This window comes from Marmota flaviventris, chromosome 6 (assembly GCF_047511675.1).
Source record: "Marmota flaviventris isolate mMarFla1 chromosome 6, mMarFla1.hap1, whole genome shotgun sequence".
Taxonomy (NCBI): domain Eukaryota; kingdom Metazoa; phylum Chordata; class Mammalia; order Rodentia; family Sciuridae; genus Marmota; species Marmota flaviventris.
Genome location: NC_092503.1, coordinates 157,028,169 through 157,048,757, shown reverse-complemented (window position 1 = coordinate 157,048,757; position 20,589 = coordinate 157,028,169). Strand labels below are relative to the sequence as shown.

The 20,589-nt window shown below is 43.4% G+C and overlaps 2 protein-coding genes across 2 annotated transcripts; both read left to right on the top strand.

Annotated features, from left to right (window-relative positions):
- Positions 1–12,761: 12,761 nt before the first annotated feature.
- On the top strand, positions 12,762–13,623 carry LOC114102611 (histone H2A.J-like). Its single transcript, XM_071613862.1, has 2 exons — positions 12,762–12,830; positions 13,270–13,623. Exons 1-2 carry the CDS (start codon positions 12,762–12,764, stop codon positions 13,621–13,623), a joined length of 423 nt encoding a protein of 140 aa, XP_071469963.1.
- Positions 13,624–15,372: 1,749 nt separating this feature from the next.
- LOC114102793 (histone H2B 1.2-like) lies at positions 15,373–15,729 on the top strand. Its single transcript, XM_027948307.2, has one exon. The coding sequence runs from the start codon at positions 15,373–15,375 to the stop codon at positions 15,727–15,729; it is 357 nt and encodes a 118-aa protein (XP_027804108.2).
- The last annotated feature ends 4,860 nt before the right edge of the window (positions 15,730–20,589 follow it).

Here is a 20,589-nt window from a genome sequence, read left to right as displayed (position 1 = left end):
TAATTTACTTATTTTAAAGATAGATTGTCTTTTGACTTTATAATTTTTTAACTTTATCTTTTACCAATCTTATTTCCTACTTCTCTTTATTTTATTGACAAGTTTGTTTTGAGTACTTAGTGTATTTTCATTCACATCTACTTAATTACGAAAAAGGTTAAGTCTCAGAGGGCCGTCCGTTCTTCTCCAACTCACTTTTGTGGGCAGATTGCATTTTGATGTATTGTGCCTCTTTCATGGTTTTCTTGATACTTTAATTCTGCAGTTAATAACCCATGGAGTAAAGCAGCCACGGTGCCTTCCCTGTGCATCCTCTCATAACCGATGATGCAGAGTTCCTTTTTTTTCACATTGAGAAAAAGTGCTTTTTTTTTTTTTTTAAGTTTGTATCAGTGAGGATGTTTGTGTTTAGTTATTAAAACCATCCTGGCTTGGGTAAGCATGGGTAGGTTATTCACAGACACTGAGTGGAAACAGGGTCAGATGCTGCCGTGTCTTAGCTGCCGATGGCTCCCTGCTAAAACCAAGGGGACATGAACCAGCAGCGTCCATTCTCCTATCTCCCTGCTCAATATTTAAGGTCTCCCAGAGAATGGTTGGTGACATTTAGGTCACACTCAGTGGGCAAGAGTTCTCCAAGATAAAATATTAGAGATATAAAGTCAATTTTTCCTTTTTAAAGTATGAAATAGGACCAGTTCCACCTAAGCCAGATACCGCTAAAGCAGAGTGAAGACACTTTTTTTCCAGGGACTCCTCCTCGCTGCCCCAAGTACCTCTGCAAGCCTCAGGACTGGACGGACGCAGGGAGGCCAAGCGTATGGAGACCCTGGATAGGATCCTTCTTCACGACGTTGCTTGAAAATTCAGGCCAGTCTGGCACTGGGAGCTCCACTATTTTTGTGGTTCTCAAGACTAGTCCTGGGAATGAGTGCCATTTATAGAGTGGCACAGGAGGATGCTGGCACACAACGGTTGGATGTAAATGTGTCCTTGTCCTCATACAGATAGATATGGGAAGGGACCCAAATGCATCAACAGGCTCAGAGTGGTGACCGAGAATACTATTTATAGGACCTAGATACTAGGGCACAGGAAGGTTGAGGACTCTTTCAAGCAGACACGTCGTTATTCCCACATTCTTTCAAATCTGATCAGCGCCCGTGTTTGTACTGAGTTCTTGTCCAGAAGAGCTGCTTGCTTCCTGGCTGCTCAGGAGCGGTGTGCAGAGCCGACGGCAAGAGTGAACTCCGGCTTACTTTGCGGGTTGCCCCATTTCTGTCCAGAAATCATAAGAAGCCAGGTGACCTCTTACCACGAGTCCTAACTAAACACACCTGCAGTGTTTGAAAGGGTTGCTCTTCCCCGGCCTTGCCTGTCTCAGTGGGGTGAACAGGCTCCCTGCCTGGGTCCGTCATGCTTGGTGGTGGTGCCCATGGGCTTGGTCCCATGAAGGGCTGCCTCCACACCTCGGAGAGCTGAGTGGTTCTGCTGGCTGCTGGATGGCTAAGCAGTCTTCATGGGGCCTGGGCTTTTCTCCACCTCCATCTGCTTCGCTTTGCTCCATGCTTGGCACTGCGCCTGGCACTGCTGCTAACTCAGCAGTTGCAGGGTCATTGCCCTGATGCCCCAGGGACAGCTTATCACGGCATCTCCCAGCCTGCCCTGCTGTACACTCTGATGTCGCCATCACTGCTCCCCCAGGACCCGGCGGCTTTCTCTCCTCCCCACTCCTCCTCCCTTCTGTGGACTTGTTTCTTCCTTAGTGTCATTACCCCTTGTGACCAGAGCACCTGCAAGCCCTAAGTCTCTGCAGGCATTGGGCCTTGGGGGTCTGTCCTCAGCCGTTGAGGATAATCCTGGCTTCCCAAGCTGCTGGTCTTGCACATATGTGTTCCACGGTACATATACACCCCCCCCCCCCAAAAAAAAAAGAAAGTATGCAAACATTCTCTCCCCTAAACTGCCTTTGGCACATTCCAGGCAGATTCAGTGTCCTGTCTTACTTTAAGTAAAGTTCTGCTCTTTCATTTGTTCCCCCCGAATGACATCTTCTAAAGAGAAGCCACCGTGGTTTCCTTTAGTTTGATTCTTTAAAAGTAGCCCAACAAGAAATGGGTATGTGATGACAATATTCTGAATGTGCATAACTAAATGAATATTTCAAGATTCTCTTTTGCTCTCAAGGTTTTATGATGCAAAAGAAAAATATCTAAAAGATCTGCCTCAAATTCCATTTGTAATATGATTCCAAATTTTAAAAAGTGGGATTAAAATATTGACATGGGGAACAGATGTAATTGAAATTTTTTGGTGTGCTAGAATAGTGAAAGATAGACATCTTGTTGTTGTTGTTTTCCAACATTCATTTTAAATAGCAATTTAAAAAGTATAAGTATATTAATATTTTTGAATTCCTTTCTGTTAGAAAGACAATAATATTCAAATTGTTGCTATGAGGATGCCTGGAAAGCATTTCTCTGGTTTCTTCAGGAAGGAAAGAGGGTCAGGAGAGCATGGCTACTAGGACTCTGCTCTGTTTCTGTTTCTCTGTTTGCTTTCTACCATTGCTTTCATAGGTTTAAATGTGAAATCACGTGGATGCATCATCCCATGCGCAAAAAGGAACTTCTGTTTCAAAATATGTAATATTCACTACCAAAGAATTCTGAATTGTAGAGCCAAAAAATACTTACAGGAAAGTTAATGACATCATCTCATTTAGATTAATTTTTAATGAATTATAAAATATACACAATTAAGTATTCTCTGTATGTAATTTTCACAAAGTAATACACACATATAACTAGCTCCCAGAGTTAGCAGGTCACCACCATTATCATTTAATAAGCCCCTTCATGGTCCCTTTCATTCCTTCAGTGCCCCAATGGAACCTCTACCCTGCATTCTAATAGTATAAATGTTTTTATTTTAGAATAATTTTAATTTTTAGGAAAGTTTTGAAGGTAACTACAAGAGAGTTCTCATAAATGTCTCTCTCACTTTTACCATTCTATATTATTATGTCCATTTGTCAAAAATAAGAAACAGGCAATTAAAACTGAAACCTAGACCTCTTTGGGGTTTTTCCCCCTTTTCCCTTTTTGGTTCCAGAACCCACCTGGGGTAGCACGGTGTGTTTACTTGTCACACCTCCCCAGTCTTCCCTGCTCTGTGACTGCTTCTGTTGAGCTTCTGATGACCTGTGTCCTGAAGAGTGATGGCCAGTGGCCTTTCATTGTTCCCCACGGCGAGCTGGTTTGCTTTTCTCATGACTTAACTGCAGTTACGGATTTGGGGAAGCAGAGTCATAAAGGCCACATCCCACCAGGGTGTACGTGATATCCACGTGACATCACCGGCCTTCACCTTCATCACCTGGTAAAGGCCGTGCCTGCCAGGCCTCTCCATTGTCAACTTGCCATTTTTCCTTTCCTTTTCTCTCTTCTTTGAAAGTGCATCTCAAGGCTGCCTGCCCTTAACTCATCAGCATTTTCCTTTCATGTTGATGTTTTGGGGCTGTAGCCAAAGCTTCACTGACCACCATCAGCTCCTGCAGATGTTCTCCTGTTTCATTCTTTTTTTTAAAGAGAGAGAGAGAGAGAATTTTTTAATATTTATTTTTTAGTTTTCGGCGGACACAACATCTTTGTTTGTATGTGGTGCTGAGGATCGAACCCGGGCCGCACGCATGCCAGGCGAGCTTGCTACCGCTTGAGCCACATCCCCAGCCCACCCTGTGTTTCATTCTGAAAGAGTGACAGTTTTACAGTTAGACTTAGCCCATACGTGACCGGGTTCGGCTTGTTTTATGTCATGAGTGAGGGGTGTCTATAGGCACATTGGTTGGCCTGTGCATACCCAATGGTGCCCACATCGATTACTGGTAAGAAGGATTTTTCCTCATTGACTTGCCTTTCTTCTCTGAATGAACTTTGCCCTTTGTTCAAGGTCAGTTGACAGTGTCTGCCTGGTCTCTGTGCTGTGCCATCGACTCAGGCGTCCCCGGGGTCAGTGTTGCACTGTGTTGAGTCCGGCAAGTCTCCGTGATGGTCAACTCTGTGTTTCAGCCTGACTAGACGAGGGGAGGTCCAGGTATCTGGTTAGAACATCGTTTCTAGTTGTGTCTGTGAGGATGTCTGTGGGTGAGATTAGCATTGAATAATGGTTTCAAGCAGATTGTCATCCTCAATGTGAGTGGACATCACTCAGTCCACCAAAGGGTAGAAGATAAAGCAGAAGAGGAGGCAGAGGAAGGGAGAATTTCCCCCATTTCTTTTTCTGCTTTACTGCTTGAGCTGGGACATCTCATCTTCTCCTGCCCTTGGACTAGGATTTACTCCGTTAGTTCCTCTGGTTTTCAGCCTTCAGACTGGACTGAATTACACCACCAGGTTTCTAGGTCTCCAGCTTGTGGACGGTAGATCTTGGGACCGTTCAGCCTCCATAAGTACTTGAGTCAATTCCTTGTAACAAATCTAGTGGTTCTGTTTCTGTAGAGAACACAATTAGAGTCCTGAAATCAGAGAATATGAGCCTTCCAACCCTGCTCTGTTTCAGGATCATTTTGGCTAATCTCATTTCTTTTATAAATTTTGGAATTATTTTTTGGATATCAGTCAAGGGGAGAGAATTGACTTTTTGCACAATGTCGAATCTGTGGATCCATGATGGTGGAACACCTATCTATTCAGATCTGTCTTGATTTATGTGTTGACTTTCGCAGAGGTGAGAGCTGCCTGGCTCCTCTGTGGAACAAACCACTGCGGTGTGCAACTCTGAGCGCTGTGGCATCCTCAGCAATGAAAGACATGAGGAGGGTGTGGGGTCTGTGGCAGTGGCAATGGCTGTGGAGGTACTTAGTGGCAAAAACTCTTGGAGTGCTTGGCACAGCAGGATACTGGGGACCATAGTGGGTTTCACCATGTGACTGGTTTCACCCTTTTTTGTTTTCAGCCATCTGCAGATATCTAGATTGCACAAGTTCACCCAGGGATCTAGATGGGGGAACAGATAAGTCCTATGGGTCGTGCCAGGAAAGGCTGGGGATGCTGATAACTTGGCCGGGTCTCCTCTGTGATGGGGAATCACGGGCAGAGGGGATCCCTCTTGGCTGTGCCATGCTTGGGAATAGCACTGTGCAGGTAGCCACAGCTGTTCGCTTGTTTCTGGAGCTGTGGATAATTTTTGATGTTACCTATTGGTTGTTCACTTTGGTGCCACTATATTTCTGTAGCTTTGTGTTAGAGTCTGTAAACAAGTCACGATGGTGCCTGGCATTTTGCCAGAGGGAGTGGTTTGTGAAGTAACGCCAGCGAGCCATTAAGTGTGGAGATTCCTTATTGGTTGACTGCTGTATCTAGTTTATGCTAATTAGATAAGCTGTGTGAAATGTATAAATACCCCTCCTGTCCTACAATAAACGGCTCCCACTCCTGCTGTATCAATGTACACAAGTTGCTCGTCACCCCCCGGTTATTTTGCTGCAGCCGGACTGCGGCAGCTTTGCATCTGGACTCCTGAGCTCTCTGGAGTTATTGTCATTTGGGGATAACTGTCTGTTTTTCTGGCAGGAAAAGGACTGGGATTTTCTATTCTGCCATCTTGCTGATGTGCCCTCAAATATCTGATCTAGTATGTTATATACATTTTCCATTAGGGCCTTTAACATACTAATTATCATTATATTTGTTCTGCCTGATAATTCTAACATCTATGTTGTATTTAGTGTGTTGTGAAGACCATGTAATTTTTTTGTTGAGAGACAGATGTATTGTGTGAAACAGTAGACACTGAAGTAAACAGTTGGTTAACCTGGAGTTTATGTTTCTTGGCAGACAGTCAGCTGTATGTGAAGTTGGTTGTAGTTAAGCACCAGGAGCTTCCCACTCCTTACCTAACCTCACGCTCATCATCCTGCTTGGCTTTGTTTCTGGTTTGGGCTGCTCCTCAGAGATCCCTTGCCTCTGCAGCTCTTCATGCTTACTTGATGGTTGCCTATCACCAGAGGCTGGTGGTGGTGGGATGCGGTGCAGAAAGGGCATTCTCTGTTATTTTGGCTGGTCTCAGTCTTTGGAGTGCACAGGAGCCTCTGTCTCAGGAGTGTGATTTACGCAGGTATTTGTGTTCTTCCTTCCTCCATCCTTTAGGGTGGAGTTTTGGCCCAGGCTACAGTTCCCTCTCCAGGCTGCACCATATCCCCTGACATTCCCAAGTCTATGTCCTTAAGGTCCTCCCCTCTGTAGACTAACTTTCCCAATAGAGGTGGTGTTGCCCATTTGTAATCCCGGCAATTTCAGAGGCTGAGACAAGATCACAAATTGAAGGTCAGTCTCAGCAACTTAGCAAGGCCCCATCTCAAAAAACAAAACTTTACACACACACACACACACACACACACACACACTCACACACACACCCAACACACACACACACACCTCACATCCAGAAAGTGATGGTTAACTGCTTTAACTCTCCTTCATCTACTTCAACTGACACATTGTCTACATCATTCAAGTGCAGAGGTGGAGATTGGGAAGCATAATCCTCATATGTGTGGAAATATAGATGACTGCATTGGGAAAGTTCTAGAAGTGTGTGATACATCAACAACCAAAATGTTGTATTGGAAAATATTTTCACACTAAATTTTTCCTAAGAAAAAGAAACTTAAAATCATCAAATTGTACTATCTGGAATCATTCTTCCTCCAACCACTTGTACTGATGTAGCAGAAAACCTAAGACCACACATTAAGCACAGACCTGCCTCCTCTGCAGTTCTGGGGAGATCTAGACCTATTCTACGGGAATACTGCCAAACATGTTGGTTTCCACACTTCCACTTGATTTACTGTTAAAAAATGCCATCACTGCCACCTTGAAATTTCCTTACCCATGACAACTGTTTTCAGGAATTTTAGGTATTTGGCCAAGAACAGGTGGCCATATTAGGACTACTGCCAGTTTTACCTGTCACTCAAAAATATAAGTACTAAGTTCAAGTGGAACTCATTGAACGAACATTTGCATTTTAAGGTATGTTTTTTAACTTACAGGCAATTTTATGCAAGCTTTTTTAAAAACCACTTTTGCAAACATTTTGTGACTTAGATAACTAAAACTGAAGCTTGAAAAAACTCTCTGCTTTTGATGGCAAACAAGGTATGTGAAAGCTTAGATCTCTGCAACCAGGAGGACATGTTAAATTACTAGCTGACCAAGGCAGGGTATGTGTCTGCTACCCCCAGCTGACTTGAAGCCCACATTATCACTACCATTGAAGAGCAAATACACACCACTCACCCATTACAACAATACTCTCCAACCTTTCTGCAAACCCCCAGAACTTGCTTCCTGCTTCTTAGTTCCCTACCTGCACTTTTTTTTTCATATATTCTTGCTCCAACCCGTATAAAAAGTCAACCCCTATAACAGGACAGTCCAGGGCTTTATATAACTCTTGGATCAACACTATTGGTCAAAACTTATGCAAATCAGGTTTTGAAAAACTACCAACTACTATTGGTAAATTTATGCTAAATAGGATTTGAAAAAGCACCGATGGTATTGGTACAGATTTATGCTAATCAGGACTTGCAGGTATCACTGCTATTGGTCAGTCCTGAAATCTCTATTCTAGTATGTCCTGCTTTTGTTTTCCTGCTGTTCTGGGGCAGTGGGAGATTCAGGGGGTGGTGGGGCCACTTGGGGTAGGGGGCTGCAGTGCTCTGTGGAGCCAGCCACCACCCCAGGCCTGGAGATGTTGTCCTTGTGCCCTGGCTCCCAGTGCCTCTGGAGAGTGCAGGTATGGCTGGCTCCTCCTAGGCAAGGTCCCTGCTCCTTGCTGGCTGGGTCCACAGCTCCGTGCCTCCTGACAACGGTTTGGCTTCAGTATTGTACTAGCAGCCAGAGTTCTTCAAGCTTCTTTTCTCAGAGAACAGATGGGAACTATTAGTGAGAAAGCTTATTATTAATATCATTGAAAGTATAGTGGACATAGACAAATCAATTGAAAGAGGAAAATAAGGTTTCAGTTTTAGTGGATGGAAGAACTAGTAAGTTAACTCATTTCATCCAGCATGTTGTAGAAACAAGTTAAGTAAGCAATTCTTAAAATGAGCTTTTTGGAAAATAAGAAAAAGAATCTGCTATAAAGAATTGTTAAATGTGAAACTACTAAAATATAAAATATGTATAGCAGAAAAGCTTGTTTTAAACATTCTTAAATATACCACAGTGATGTTCATATTTTTTTTTTTAGAAATAATGATCTCTGATTATTGTTGAATCAACATTTCTGAATGATTTTCAGGATGAAAATAAAAGGAATGCTTTTTGGTCTCTTGATTTGGATTTGATGCTATGTGCAGTTAGCCTATTGTTGGGGCCTGAGTGGGACCCCAAGTTCCTATGCTGGGAGCCATCCCTGAAGGCACATGGTATGGAGGTGTAGTGATGGGCAAAGGTGCGACTTGTGTAGTTGAAGGGAGAAAGAAAGAATGTCCTCATGTTTATGCTCTGATTAAATGCTTTATTCATTCAAATCACTCAATACAATTTCGCACAGTAGGTTCTTAATCAAGAAAATGGCAATCCTTAATGCTGGACTGCCGCAGTCTGGCTGGGCACAAAATCACGAGCCACCACACAGCTTGTAGATTCAAACAGCAACTCTTTATTCCCGAACTCACACCGGCACTCTACAAACACGTTCTGGGGAAATCCACGTTCTCTGCCCAAATCCACCCCCACTGGGCTTCTGTCTCCCAAAAAATACTCTGAATCCCGTGAGAACTCAAGGGGAACTCAGGCAGCAGGATACGCCCTATTCCCAGCAGGAATAACCATAAACCTGGAATGCCCTAAACCCGATTATCCTAAACCGGGAACACCCTAAACCCGGATCCGCCCTGGTCCTTGAGCAAGGTCACCTACATGCAATGTCACTGCAAAATGTCCTATTTCCACGAGTCCTTCCACTAAGCAACATGGGGTACGCTGGCAAGGAAATTGTCATACCTACTTGGCTAATGGCTCCCAGCAGAGTCATTGAAAGGCTAATCTGATGCTCTTGGATAGGCGCAATTAATCATTGTCAAAATGGCTAAACTACCCAAAACACTATACAGATTCAATGTGATTCAAATTAAAATCCAAACACTATTTCTTATAGAAATAAAAAAAAGCAATCATTTGTATGTGTTCCTATGTCCCTGGTGTGGTCGATGGTCACTCGGCTACCTCAGTCGCGGGGGGTAGAGACACAGTGTCAAGTCAACACAGGGACACTGGGAGCTGGTGAGAGCTGGCTGATGAGAAACCAGAGTCGACATTCAATAAGCTCAAGCCCATTTAATTTTGGAACGCATACAGCTGTTATGGGGTTCAGGTAGGGCGTGCCCGCCAACCACACGTAAGCACCTTAACATCTATAAGCCAGTCATCTTATGCCTGATGTAGCCGCACTATGAGGAAGCACTAAATGTTGCTGTCATGATGGAAGGCGGTCTGGAAGGGTCTTTGTCCCTAAGGGAGGGGACTTTATGAGTCGGGGAGTTTCATGCCTTGAAGCATTCGACCCTCCGTTTCCTGACCTGGTGGTCTGGTACCTTGGCAATGCTGACCACAAGTGCTGAGGATGTGGTTTCACTGACGCTCGCTACAGCAGGGCGCCCCGTCCTGCAGGTGTTCCTGTCAGGCCTGTACGATTGTAGGTTCTCCTAGCACTCTGAGCTGCTCGTACTTACTAGCTGTGAACTGAAAGTTATTCCAACAAATCATGAAATTCATCTGGAAAAATAAAAGACCCAGAATAGCCAAAGGAATCCTTAGTAAGAAGAGTGAAGCAGGAGGCATCACAATACCAGACTTTAAACTACACTACAAAGCTATATTAAAAAAACAGCATGGTATTGGCACCATAATAGACAAGTAGACCAAGGGTACAGAATAGAAAACACAGACAAACCCACATTCACACAGTTATCTCATACTAGACAAAGGCACCAAAAACATACAGTAGAGAAAAAAGAGCCTCTTCAACAAATGGTGCTGGGAGAACTGGAGATCCATATGCAGCACCATGAAAATAAATCCCTATCACCATGCACACAACTCAAAGTAGATCTAGGATCTAGGAATTAGTTCAGAGACCCTGAAGTCTAACAGAGGAAGAAGTAGGCCTAAATTTTTATCATGTCAGATTAGGCCCTAATTTCCTTAAGACTAAGACTCCTAAGACACCTGAAGCACAATAAATAAAATCAAGAATTAATAAATGGGATGGATTCAAACTAAAAAGCTTCTTCTCAGCAAAAGAAACAATCAATGAGGTGAACAGAGAGCCTACATTTTGTGAGCAAATTTTTGCCACACACGTCAGAACACTAATCTCCACGACATATAAAGAACTCAAAAAACTAACACAAAAAAAAAAATCAACCCAATCAATAAATGGGCTAAGGAGTTAAACAGATACTTATCAGAAAGTGTCTGACCAACAAATATGTGAAAAAATGTTCAACATCTCATAATTAAAGAAATGCAAATCAAAACCACTCTAAGATTTCATCTTACTTCAGTCAGAATGGCAGTTATGAAAAACACAGACAACAATAAATGTTGGTGAAGATGTGGGGGGAAAGGCACACTCATACATTCCTGGTGGGACTGCAAAATGGTGCAGCCAATATGGAAAGTAGTATGGAGATTCCTTAGAAAATGGAACCACCATCTGACCCAGCTATCCCACTTCTTGGTCTATACCCAAAGGACTTAAAATCAGCAATACTATAGTAATGCAGCCACATCTATGTTCACAGCAGCTCAATTCACAATAGCTAAACTGTGGAAGCAACCTAGATGCCCTTCAATAGATGAATGGATAAAGAAACTGTAGTATATATGCACAATGAAATATTTCTCAGCATTAAAAGAGAATAAAATTATGGCATTTACAGGTAAATGACTGCAGTTGGAGAATATCATGCTAAGCAAAGTAAGCCAATCCCAAAAAAACAAAGGCTGAATCACTTTCTGATAAGTGGATGGCTTATCACTTTCTGATAAGTGGATGCTGATCCATAACAGGAAGGGGGGAGGCATGGGAAAAAATGGAGGAACTTTGGGCAAAAGATGGATGAACCAGATGGATGGGTAAAGGGGAGGGAAAGTTGGGAGGGGGTATAGGGGCAGGAAAGATGGTGGAATGATGGACATCATTACCCTAGAAACATGTATGACTCTTCATATGGTGTGATGCTACATCTTGTACAATCATAGAAATGTAGAGTTGTGCTGCTATTGTGTACAATGAATCAAAATGCATTTTGCTGTCATATATACCTAATTAAAATTTAAAAAATTAATTGAAAAAAAGGCTAATCTGATGGGATGGTGTTCAACCACTCAGAAAGCAAAATGCAACTGCATGGCCTAGTACCTAAGTGCCTCAGTACCAAAAGCGTTTTCAAAAGATTCTGCCCATGGCACTTAAACCTTTAGATTTCATCTTCAGTTGCTTTTAAGACTGACCTCCTTAAGACCCTGAGGAATGACTCTGGTCCACTCCTGGCCATATACCCACCCACTCGTGATCAATGGTTGTTGGAGCCAATCCTGACTGAAGCAGAAATTATTTGACTTTGGGAGAAAAGCGATCCTGAAAAAAAGCCCTCCATGACTAGGGGACTCACAGCCTCAGTAAGGTGAGAAAATTCTAAAAAAAAACCCAAAAATATAGAGGACTTACGTAATATTAAACCAAATACCCCAAGAGGTTGCAAATATTAATGAAAATGATGATATGTCCCCCCACTGTCAAGGAGCACAGCCATCCATTTGGTTCCTGCCAAGAAGCGGCAACAGAGCAGTGGAGGGGTGGTCCAGGTGGGCTGGAGCGCAGGCGAAGGCGGCAACCCACCACGCAGGCGCTGTAGGTCTGAGGCACTGCAAACCAATGCTGAGGGGAGCCGAGGCCACCCATCCGTCATCCTTCCTCCACCAGGCCTGGGCATGGCGTGGACACCTGCTGCATATGCCCACTCTGTGCAGCTATGCCGATCCATCCAAGGACCCCAATCTCCTGCTTCCTGACCTGCAGTGAGAAAACGGAAGTGGGGAAGTCTGGACTTGAGAATTGACCAATAGTGTTAGTATAGTTCCAAACTCTAATTAGCATAAGTTTGGACCAATACCATTGGCACTTCATTCAAACCCTAATTAGCATAAATTTGGACTAATGGCAGAGACCCAAATGCTATGTAAACCCCTTGAGCAGCAGGTTCAGCTGGAAAAAAAAAAAATTGCCATTAGTTAGTTTTTAAAATATAAGAGTTCTGTTCTTGTTCTTCAACATATTTTGTTATACTCATTCTTTCTTGTTTGTGGGGTTTATATATCCAATTCTCGAGATGCAAATTTGAACTGCGGAGGCCTGCTGCAACATTAGACAGTGTATCTTATCATTAAAAACTGCAGTGCTTCTCAGTTGCAGAGCATGTAGCTTTAGCAGACCTCATGTGCCAGAAGCAGAAAAGCTCCAGTCTCACCCATAACTAGCATAAATAGAGAATGAAGATTTATCTCAAATTCCCCGAAGTATAGAGAAATTAGGTAATGTAAATTAAAGTACCCCAAAAGGCTGAGAACATTATGAAGAGAGTTTAAACACTAAAGAAGCCTTCGAACATAGGATGAAAGTATAAGTAAAAAAAAAAAAAATTAAAGGAAGGGGGTGGGTATTGGATCGTAAGTGGGACCATGACGCACATGCACACAGTGCTATGCAACTTTAACACTGAAAGACTGAAAAAAAAATTCATATACAAGGTAAACTATGGCAAAGATGGGGGGAAATTTACCCCTCGGCCCTCAGTGTTGAGCTGATTGGGTAATTCACAGCCATTGCATTATCACCACCACCAAGGAATTACTGGCAGAGACCCAGTGACTAGAAGTATAGTTTTCAAAACTAAAGTGGTTCTGAAAACGTCTTTGTTCAAGTCTTGGTAACAGGACTCAGGGCAGCGGGTGCACTTGGCAAGCATTAGTACCTCACAAGGGGAGTCCTGTGAAACTTGTGTCAAATGAAGTATTGACAGCACTAAAGTCTGGTCCATGAAAGAACATAGGAGACTGTCCCCAGGTTTACTTCTTTTGGATGGGGCACTTTCAAGAGGCCAGACTTTTAAATTACAAAGCCAACTACAGGCTTCCGCCTATCCCTTTTCCCAGTCCCTTATCACCTCTCACTTTCTTTTATCACTAGAGGGCACCATGCGGCCAGGTTGGCGCCTGGGCTAAGACGCGCCCCTCCGCGCTCCTCCCGCGCTCCTCCCGCGCTGGGCTGCAGCTCCCTGTTGGCGGAGTCCACGGCCAGGGGCTTGAGGGCAGCCATGTAAAACCGGTCGGGGCCGGCGCCCCGGTCTACCTGGCGGCGGTGCTCCAATACCTGAGGGCCTGGGATCTGGAGCTGGCTGGCAACGCGGCCCGCGACAAGAAGTGGAGCATCAGCCCGCGCCACCTGCAGCTGGCCATCGGCAACAAGGAGGAGCACAACAAACTGCTGGGCAAAGTCACCTTCCAGCAGGGCGATGTCCTTCCCAACATCCAGGGGTGCTGATGCCCGAGAGCCACCACAAGGCCAAGGGAAAGTGAGGCCGCCTACAGGAGTCCTGCTTTTTGTAAAAGAAACAAAAATAAAAATAAAAAAACAGGGCGGGGAGATGTAAAAACAAAGCAGTTAGAAACAAAAACCCACATTGCACATCAGTACCTCAGGAAGTCCCTCCTGGCTTTCATTAGTTTGTCATTCTCCTCCTCACTTGTCCACTTTTAGCAAATTATGCATCATTGATTTCCTAAAGCTCAGTTTACAGTGGGTGCATTTTGCCTTTACACGGTTTTGTGGTTATGTGTGTGTTTGTGTGTGTGTGTGTGTGTGTGTGTGTGTGTATGAGCTGGGGATTGAACCCAGGGCCTTGTGCATGTGAGGCCAGCACTTTACCCACTGAGCTACATCCCCAATCCCCAGTTTCATGTTTTTAATGATATTTTAATTGGTGTATTTGGTAAAATTCGTTGTCACATATTCCTACAGGCACATGCATAATTTGATCAATTTCATTCCCTAATACCCTATCCTTCCCTCCTCTCCTTCCTCCCCACTGCTCCACTTGCTCTACTGGAAAAAGATGGGTATGTACTCATCAGTTGAGGGTTTCACTCTCTGAGCTGAATTTCCCCAAGAAATCACTCATGCATGGTCAGTAGGATTAAGATGGAAAGGGTCACAAGTTAGAGGAGGCTCTTGCCAGGGCCTCTGCCAGCCACCTCTGCCAAAGCCAGACTGCTGAGAATCTCAAGAATCCAGCAAGGTCTATAACATAATATTATGTAAAACAGCCTATTTAGTTCTGAATGGGAATCTATACCACTGGTTTAGACTGAGCTCTTGCACAACACAGACTCTCAGAGTAAGAGAATCTTGCCTCTGCCATGCATCTACCAGAAATAAGATGATGTGATGGTTAGATGGCTTCTTAACTGTACACAAGCAGACATAAGTCAAAACATTCTATGTGAATTACTCTTACTAAATAGGACGCACTGAGTTATTCCATTCTATTTTAAAGTTTATTTTGTCTTAAAAAAAGTTTGATATGCACTTATTGATTAGTGGAATAGAGTTGGATGTAGGAAACAGCCAATCAGAGTATAGGCACTGCATACACAGGACTACAGTGGCTCAGATGGTGATCAGTATTCTGAGCTGAGTCAGGAAAATCCTTTCCTGGAGCTTTTAGACTTGGAACTTGAACACAGCCACTTTTTATTTTCTTTCAGCATGTGAAGAGTGAGACTCCAGAAATGATGGCAGACATTACCTGTAGCTTCTTAGAGAAGATTAAGTGGAGACAGATATTGAGGATGTAGCACTGATAGAGCACTTGTTGCATTAGACCTAGAGTGAACCCCACAACCATTTTTTAAAAAATCAGCAAACAACAAAATACACCTGTACGCCCATGCCACCAACAGAGCTGCCCTGGCATGAGGTCTGCAAATTCACCTGGAGAACAACACAATCATCCACACAACACTGCAGAAGCAAGCTATTATAAAGGAAACAGCTTCCCTTAAGACAAGCTCCCAGCTTATTTATACTCTGGTGGAGGCTTGTGACTGTTCTGACTGCTGCTTGCTGTTTAGCCAATCAGAGAACCTGAAAGATGTCTCCTCATTTACATACACGGCAATATCCAATCACGTGCTGATGTAAAAGCCGCCTTTAGAGCTCCACACCTATAAATACCACAGTTCTCAACAGGAGGTTGCGTCTTCGGATTTGCTTTTCCACCCAGTTTTGGCCATGCCTGGGCTTGCTGCAGGAAGCGATGCCTCTTCTAAAGACGATGTTCCTTCAACTCCTAAGAAGCGAGGTGGTGGAGAAAGCGTAAGAGACACCACCAAGAAAGCTTACTACAACTATGAGATGCCGAAGCAGGGTCACCCAGATACTGGTGTCTCTTCCGAGGCTGGGGGCTCTGTGAATATGTTCCTCAAGAACATCTTTGAGCGCGTCGCGAGGGAAGCGTCGCGCCTGGCGCACTACAACAAGCGCTCGACCGACGCATCCCAGGAGCTCCACACAGCCATGCGCTTATTGCTGCCTCAAGAGCTGGCCAAGCATGCAGGGTCCAAGGACACCAAGGCTGCTACCAAGTAGACCTGTGCCAAGCGAGTTTGACCAGTTGCAAAAACGAACGCCACAAACCAAAGGCTCTTTTCAGAGCCACTCAAACTTTCTAAGGAGCTGCACGCTTGGCATCTAATAGAATGGAAAACCAAGGAGAGTATGGAACTCAAGATTAGTCATATGACTAGTTGCACACCTGGCAATACCCTGAACTTAATGTTCTACTTACAATGGGATTCCAAGTTTTAAGGAAAGAAATGCAATGGAGATGTCCAAACATCCTAGGTCTTCATGGGTTTTGCTGTGGTTGAGCCCCATGGGGCACCGAACACTATTTTTCTGGGTCACCCCAGTATGCCGATCTTACATGTAACTGAGTCTCCAGAGCAGCCATGGTTGGCGTGGTATTGGGGTGGGGGGAGTGGTTGTAGGCTGGAGGAAGGGCCCTGTAAATCAGGATAGCTAGCTTCAGGTTGCTGGAGTCTCAGATAATAGGCATTGAAATGGACTGCCTTAAAAAGGAAGGATCACATTACTACTTACCAGAAAACTGGTGTAGCTGGAATCTTCAGTTTGGTTATATATATATATATATATATATATATATATATATATATATATATTAGTTGCTTCTTGAAATTTAGACAGCACCTGTTATGCTCGAATTCGGGACCCTCAAAAGACCACCGGAGACCAAGATCGATGTAAACAGCAAAGAGATGTTTATTGCGAGCTAGCTCGGTCCTCCGTGTGCACACAGCAACAGGTGACGCTGAGAGGCCCTGAGCCCAGGGTTTGCAGCAGTTTTATACATTCTTTGGAGAATGTATACATCATAGCACCTCTTAGCAAATCATCACACACCGCGGGAAAATCAAATAACAACTCTAAAACATGATTAGCACATTCACTGGCGGGAACTAGTTGGGTAGGGGTGATTGGTTACTACAAGAGGGGGATTCATTTGAACTGATTGGTTTAAGCCAAGAGGGGTGTTCGTGCTGAACTACATGGTTTCCCAACACCATAAACTACTGGGAGGGTCATCTGGCATCCCAGGTATTTTCCTGTCTCATGCTGATTGGTGTTTGCTAGGGGGTTGCTATGGGTCCCCACCTAGCCTGACTGAGTCAGGGACACCTGGGGCAGCAGATCTCTCCTGTTATTTGTAAATAAACTACTTGGGGGGGGGAATGTGCCTAGGAGTGCTCTGTGGGTCTTTCCAAGGACAAAGGTCATGTCCCTTCCTTGGACAGGCTTTGCTCTGAGATAGAGGCTGGTTTTTCATACCTATACTAAGGTTAGGCACCGGTGGCCAAAAGGAGGCAGATTAAAAGCTGCTGAATGAGGCTTTATTGAGGTTTGCTCCCAGGTGAGATCCTCCAGTCCAACAGAGAGGGTCGGGGGAATTGCACCCAGGCTCAACAAAGTTGGAATTTTTATCAGGCTTAGGGCAGAAAAGGAGGTCTTGGGACAGGAAAGGGAGGTTTTTAGGATCCCTTGTCCTCCTGGGGTTGGTCAGGTGAACTTGCTGAACTCCATGTCCTTCCAGGATTAGTCAGGAGACTCCGATGACTGACAGGTGGTACCGGTTTCCTGGTGCTTTGTTCCCTTAGCCACCTCAAACTGACCTAACATCTGTGTCTTTAAAAATGTTTATTTTAGAAATTACAGTTCTCTTTGAGATGTCCACAGCTTCTGAGGAGGAGCTGTGGTCACAGTTCAAAAAATATTTCAGTATATCGCTTATATTCAATGCAATAATTGCAGGTGCTTAAAAATGCTACTGTTGATCTATCATCCTCAATTAATTCAAATTCTCTACAAAGGCATTTTAATAAGTAAAACAAAGTAGAGCTTTTTTGTTGAGTGCTGGCTGTTTTCATTTATATATTCAGAAAGCTATAATAAACAGTAAAATAGATGAATACTCATTGCAGTAGGATGATGTAAAAAAGGGGGATTAAAAACAAATGAAACTGGGAACAAACAAGGATATATAAGCTTCATGTTAAAGCCCAGAGGGGGAATGAATGTACCCGATTATTCTCTAAAGTGGGCAAATGAAGAGCAGAGGGATTAAGGGAGCAATTTTGCTCTAATATGAAGGAAATGGTCTCACTGTTGTGAGTCAGGCACTCCAAACATCGAACCTGGGAGCAATAGCAAAGAGCAACAATACCCAGAATTCAAATACACGAGCTGCGTAGCAGAGTTGAGAGTTTTTGAATCCTTTTTCTACAACATAAACTAAACAATACATTTTTCTATATGAATCACACCCAGAAACACACATACATAAGCAACGGCCAGAATGAATGTTTTCAGAAACAAAGAGCCACTGTGGAAGGATTCTGAGGTTTCTATTCTAAATTATCCTGTGCTATTGCTTTCTCAGGTATCCTGCTTCACAAGAGGTTAATGACCTGCTATTTGGAACAAGACTGGGATGTTGGGGAATGTCCCCCGGGCAGTCAGCTCAGCACTCAGTGTTCTCAGTAAGGACTGCACTGGCTGGGCCTCGCCAGGGGTTCAGAGCAGGGGAGGACTACCAAGCTCAGCCGCTAGGAGCTTTCTGAGGATTTTCAAACCTGGGAGATTAAAGGGATCCCTTCCATTTTTACTTGCTCCATTTCAATGATGAGTTTCTTTCATTTGTAAGCAAATCTCTCTTGTAAACTGAAGCAATGACTTTAAAGTTGGAACAACAAAACCCCCGCCCCAGCACCTGGTCAATTAAATGTATCTGCTCTTAGCTCCACCCCTCGACCCATCGCTCTTTTTGGTGAAATTAGACAGCCTGGTTCTTAACCAGGGAATGCCGTAGGACAAATAGGGAGTACAGAAGGATCATGAAATGAAGCTAAAGCATGGGATGTTCCTCTTTCTCCTGATACTATAAAGCAATTAAATGACAAATTACAAGTGAAACAAGGGGGTATGGATGACCCTTTGAGAAAATCTGGGGATCATCAGAACATCCTGATCCTATGGGGTGATTAATCCAAACACTATGTTCTCAGTTTTTCATCTCTCTGAACCAAATACCTGACAAGAACAACCTAGAGGAGGGGAGGTTTGTTTTGGCTCACAGTTTCAGAGCGTTCAGTCCATGATTGCCAATTCCATTGCTCTAGGGAGAGAGAGCATCATGGCGGACAGGTGTGGCAGAGAAGTACATGGCAGCCAGGAGAAGAGAGAGGGCGAGGGAGAGACCCTGTGAGAGCAGCAGAATGGACGGACACTCGGTTTCTCTGTTGACCCACGATTCTTCTGAAATCCTGAAGCTGACCAAACTGGATCATATTTAACTAGATTTGAATTTAAAGTCTTTCTATAGGGCAGGAATAAAATTAATACTCTATAGTCTTTTCCAACTCTAATTATACTTTCTTGTAGGGTCCAAGCAAATTCAGCACTGTTAATCAACCAGCAATATATGACCATGGTGCAACACTGAAATCCCATGATGCTGGGAGTAAAAGCTAAGCTGGCTGCCTTCCCCTGGAATATAACAATGTTATGGACGTTGAGGACTTTGCCCCTTAGAACTATCATAGCAAGGCCTGGGGCTGTGGCTCAGTGGCAGAGCACTTGCCTCGCACATGTAAGGCACAGGGTTTGATCATCAGCACCACATAAAAATAAGTAAACAAAATAAAGATACTGTGTCCATCTACAACTAAAAATTGTATATATCTATATCTTTAGAAATATCATAGCAAAATTAGAGATTCCCCAAGTGAGTCAGTCTCCTCTCCCTGTCACCACAGAGAAACACAAGTATATATGATGTAAGACATTTCATTCCTAGAGCCTTTCTTCTCATTCCTCTTGATGCCAGCCATTCAGGTTACACTTATACTATAGTTTTGTATCTGAGTACTTTATGGGTAATGGCAGGATAGCATACCATCTAAAGGGCCCAAGTCAACCTCAAAGCCAACGATGAGTAATGATAAGTGTCTTCATATGAGACCAAAGCAGAGAAGACACACAGAAGAGAAGGTAATTTTTAGACAAAGGCAGAATTGGGATCGTGCCTAATTTTCCTGGCAGCAATCAGAACTAGGGAAGGTACAGAGGACAAATTCTCCCCTAGAGTATTTAGAAGGACCCAATCCTGCTAAAACCTTGAATTTGGAATTTTAAGAGGTATGACACAAATGGCAAAGGACTTTATTTACATAGAGAATATACAAAGTGTTCAAAACTCAACATAAAAAAATAAATCCAATTACAAAGCAGACAAACACCATGAATTTTTCACAGAAAATGAAAACAGTGAACATTTCACTGGGAAGGATGTGCTAATAAGCCCATGGAAGTGTGCTCAACAGCATATGTCATTATGAAATTGCAAATTAAAACTACAGTGAGATATCACTTCACATGTGTCTGAATGGCTAAAAATCCAAAACATGGACATCACCAAATGCTGGTGAGGATGTGGGAAGAGGAGCTATTTCTTTGCTGGTGGGAATGCAACAGGGTGAAACCGCTTTGGAAGGCAGTTTGACAGTTTCTTATAAAGCTAAATACTTTTACCATGTGATCCAGCAGTTGTGTTCCTCGGTTTTTATCCAAATCTATTGAAAACATATATCCACACAAAAACCTACCTATAAATGCTTACAGCAGCTTTGTTCAGAATTTATAAAATCGGTAACAATCAAGATGTTATTCAATAGGTAAATGAATAAATAAACTTCTGTGTCCATATAAATGGAGTACTTACTATGCACCGACTAAAAAACAAGACAAAAAAAAGACATGGATGAACCTTAAATACACATTGCCCATTAAAATGAGTTATTCTGAAAAGACTACATATTGTACGAACCCAACTTAATGACATTCTGGAAATGACAAAACTATAGCCAGAAAAAA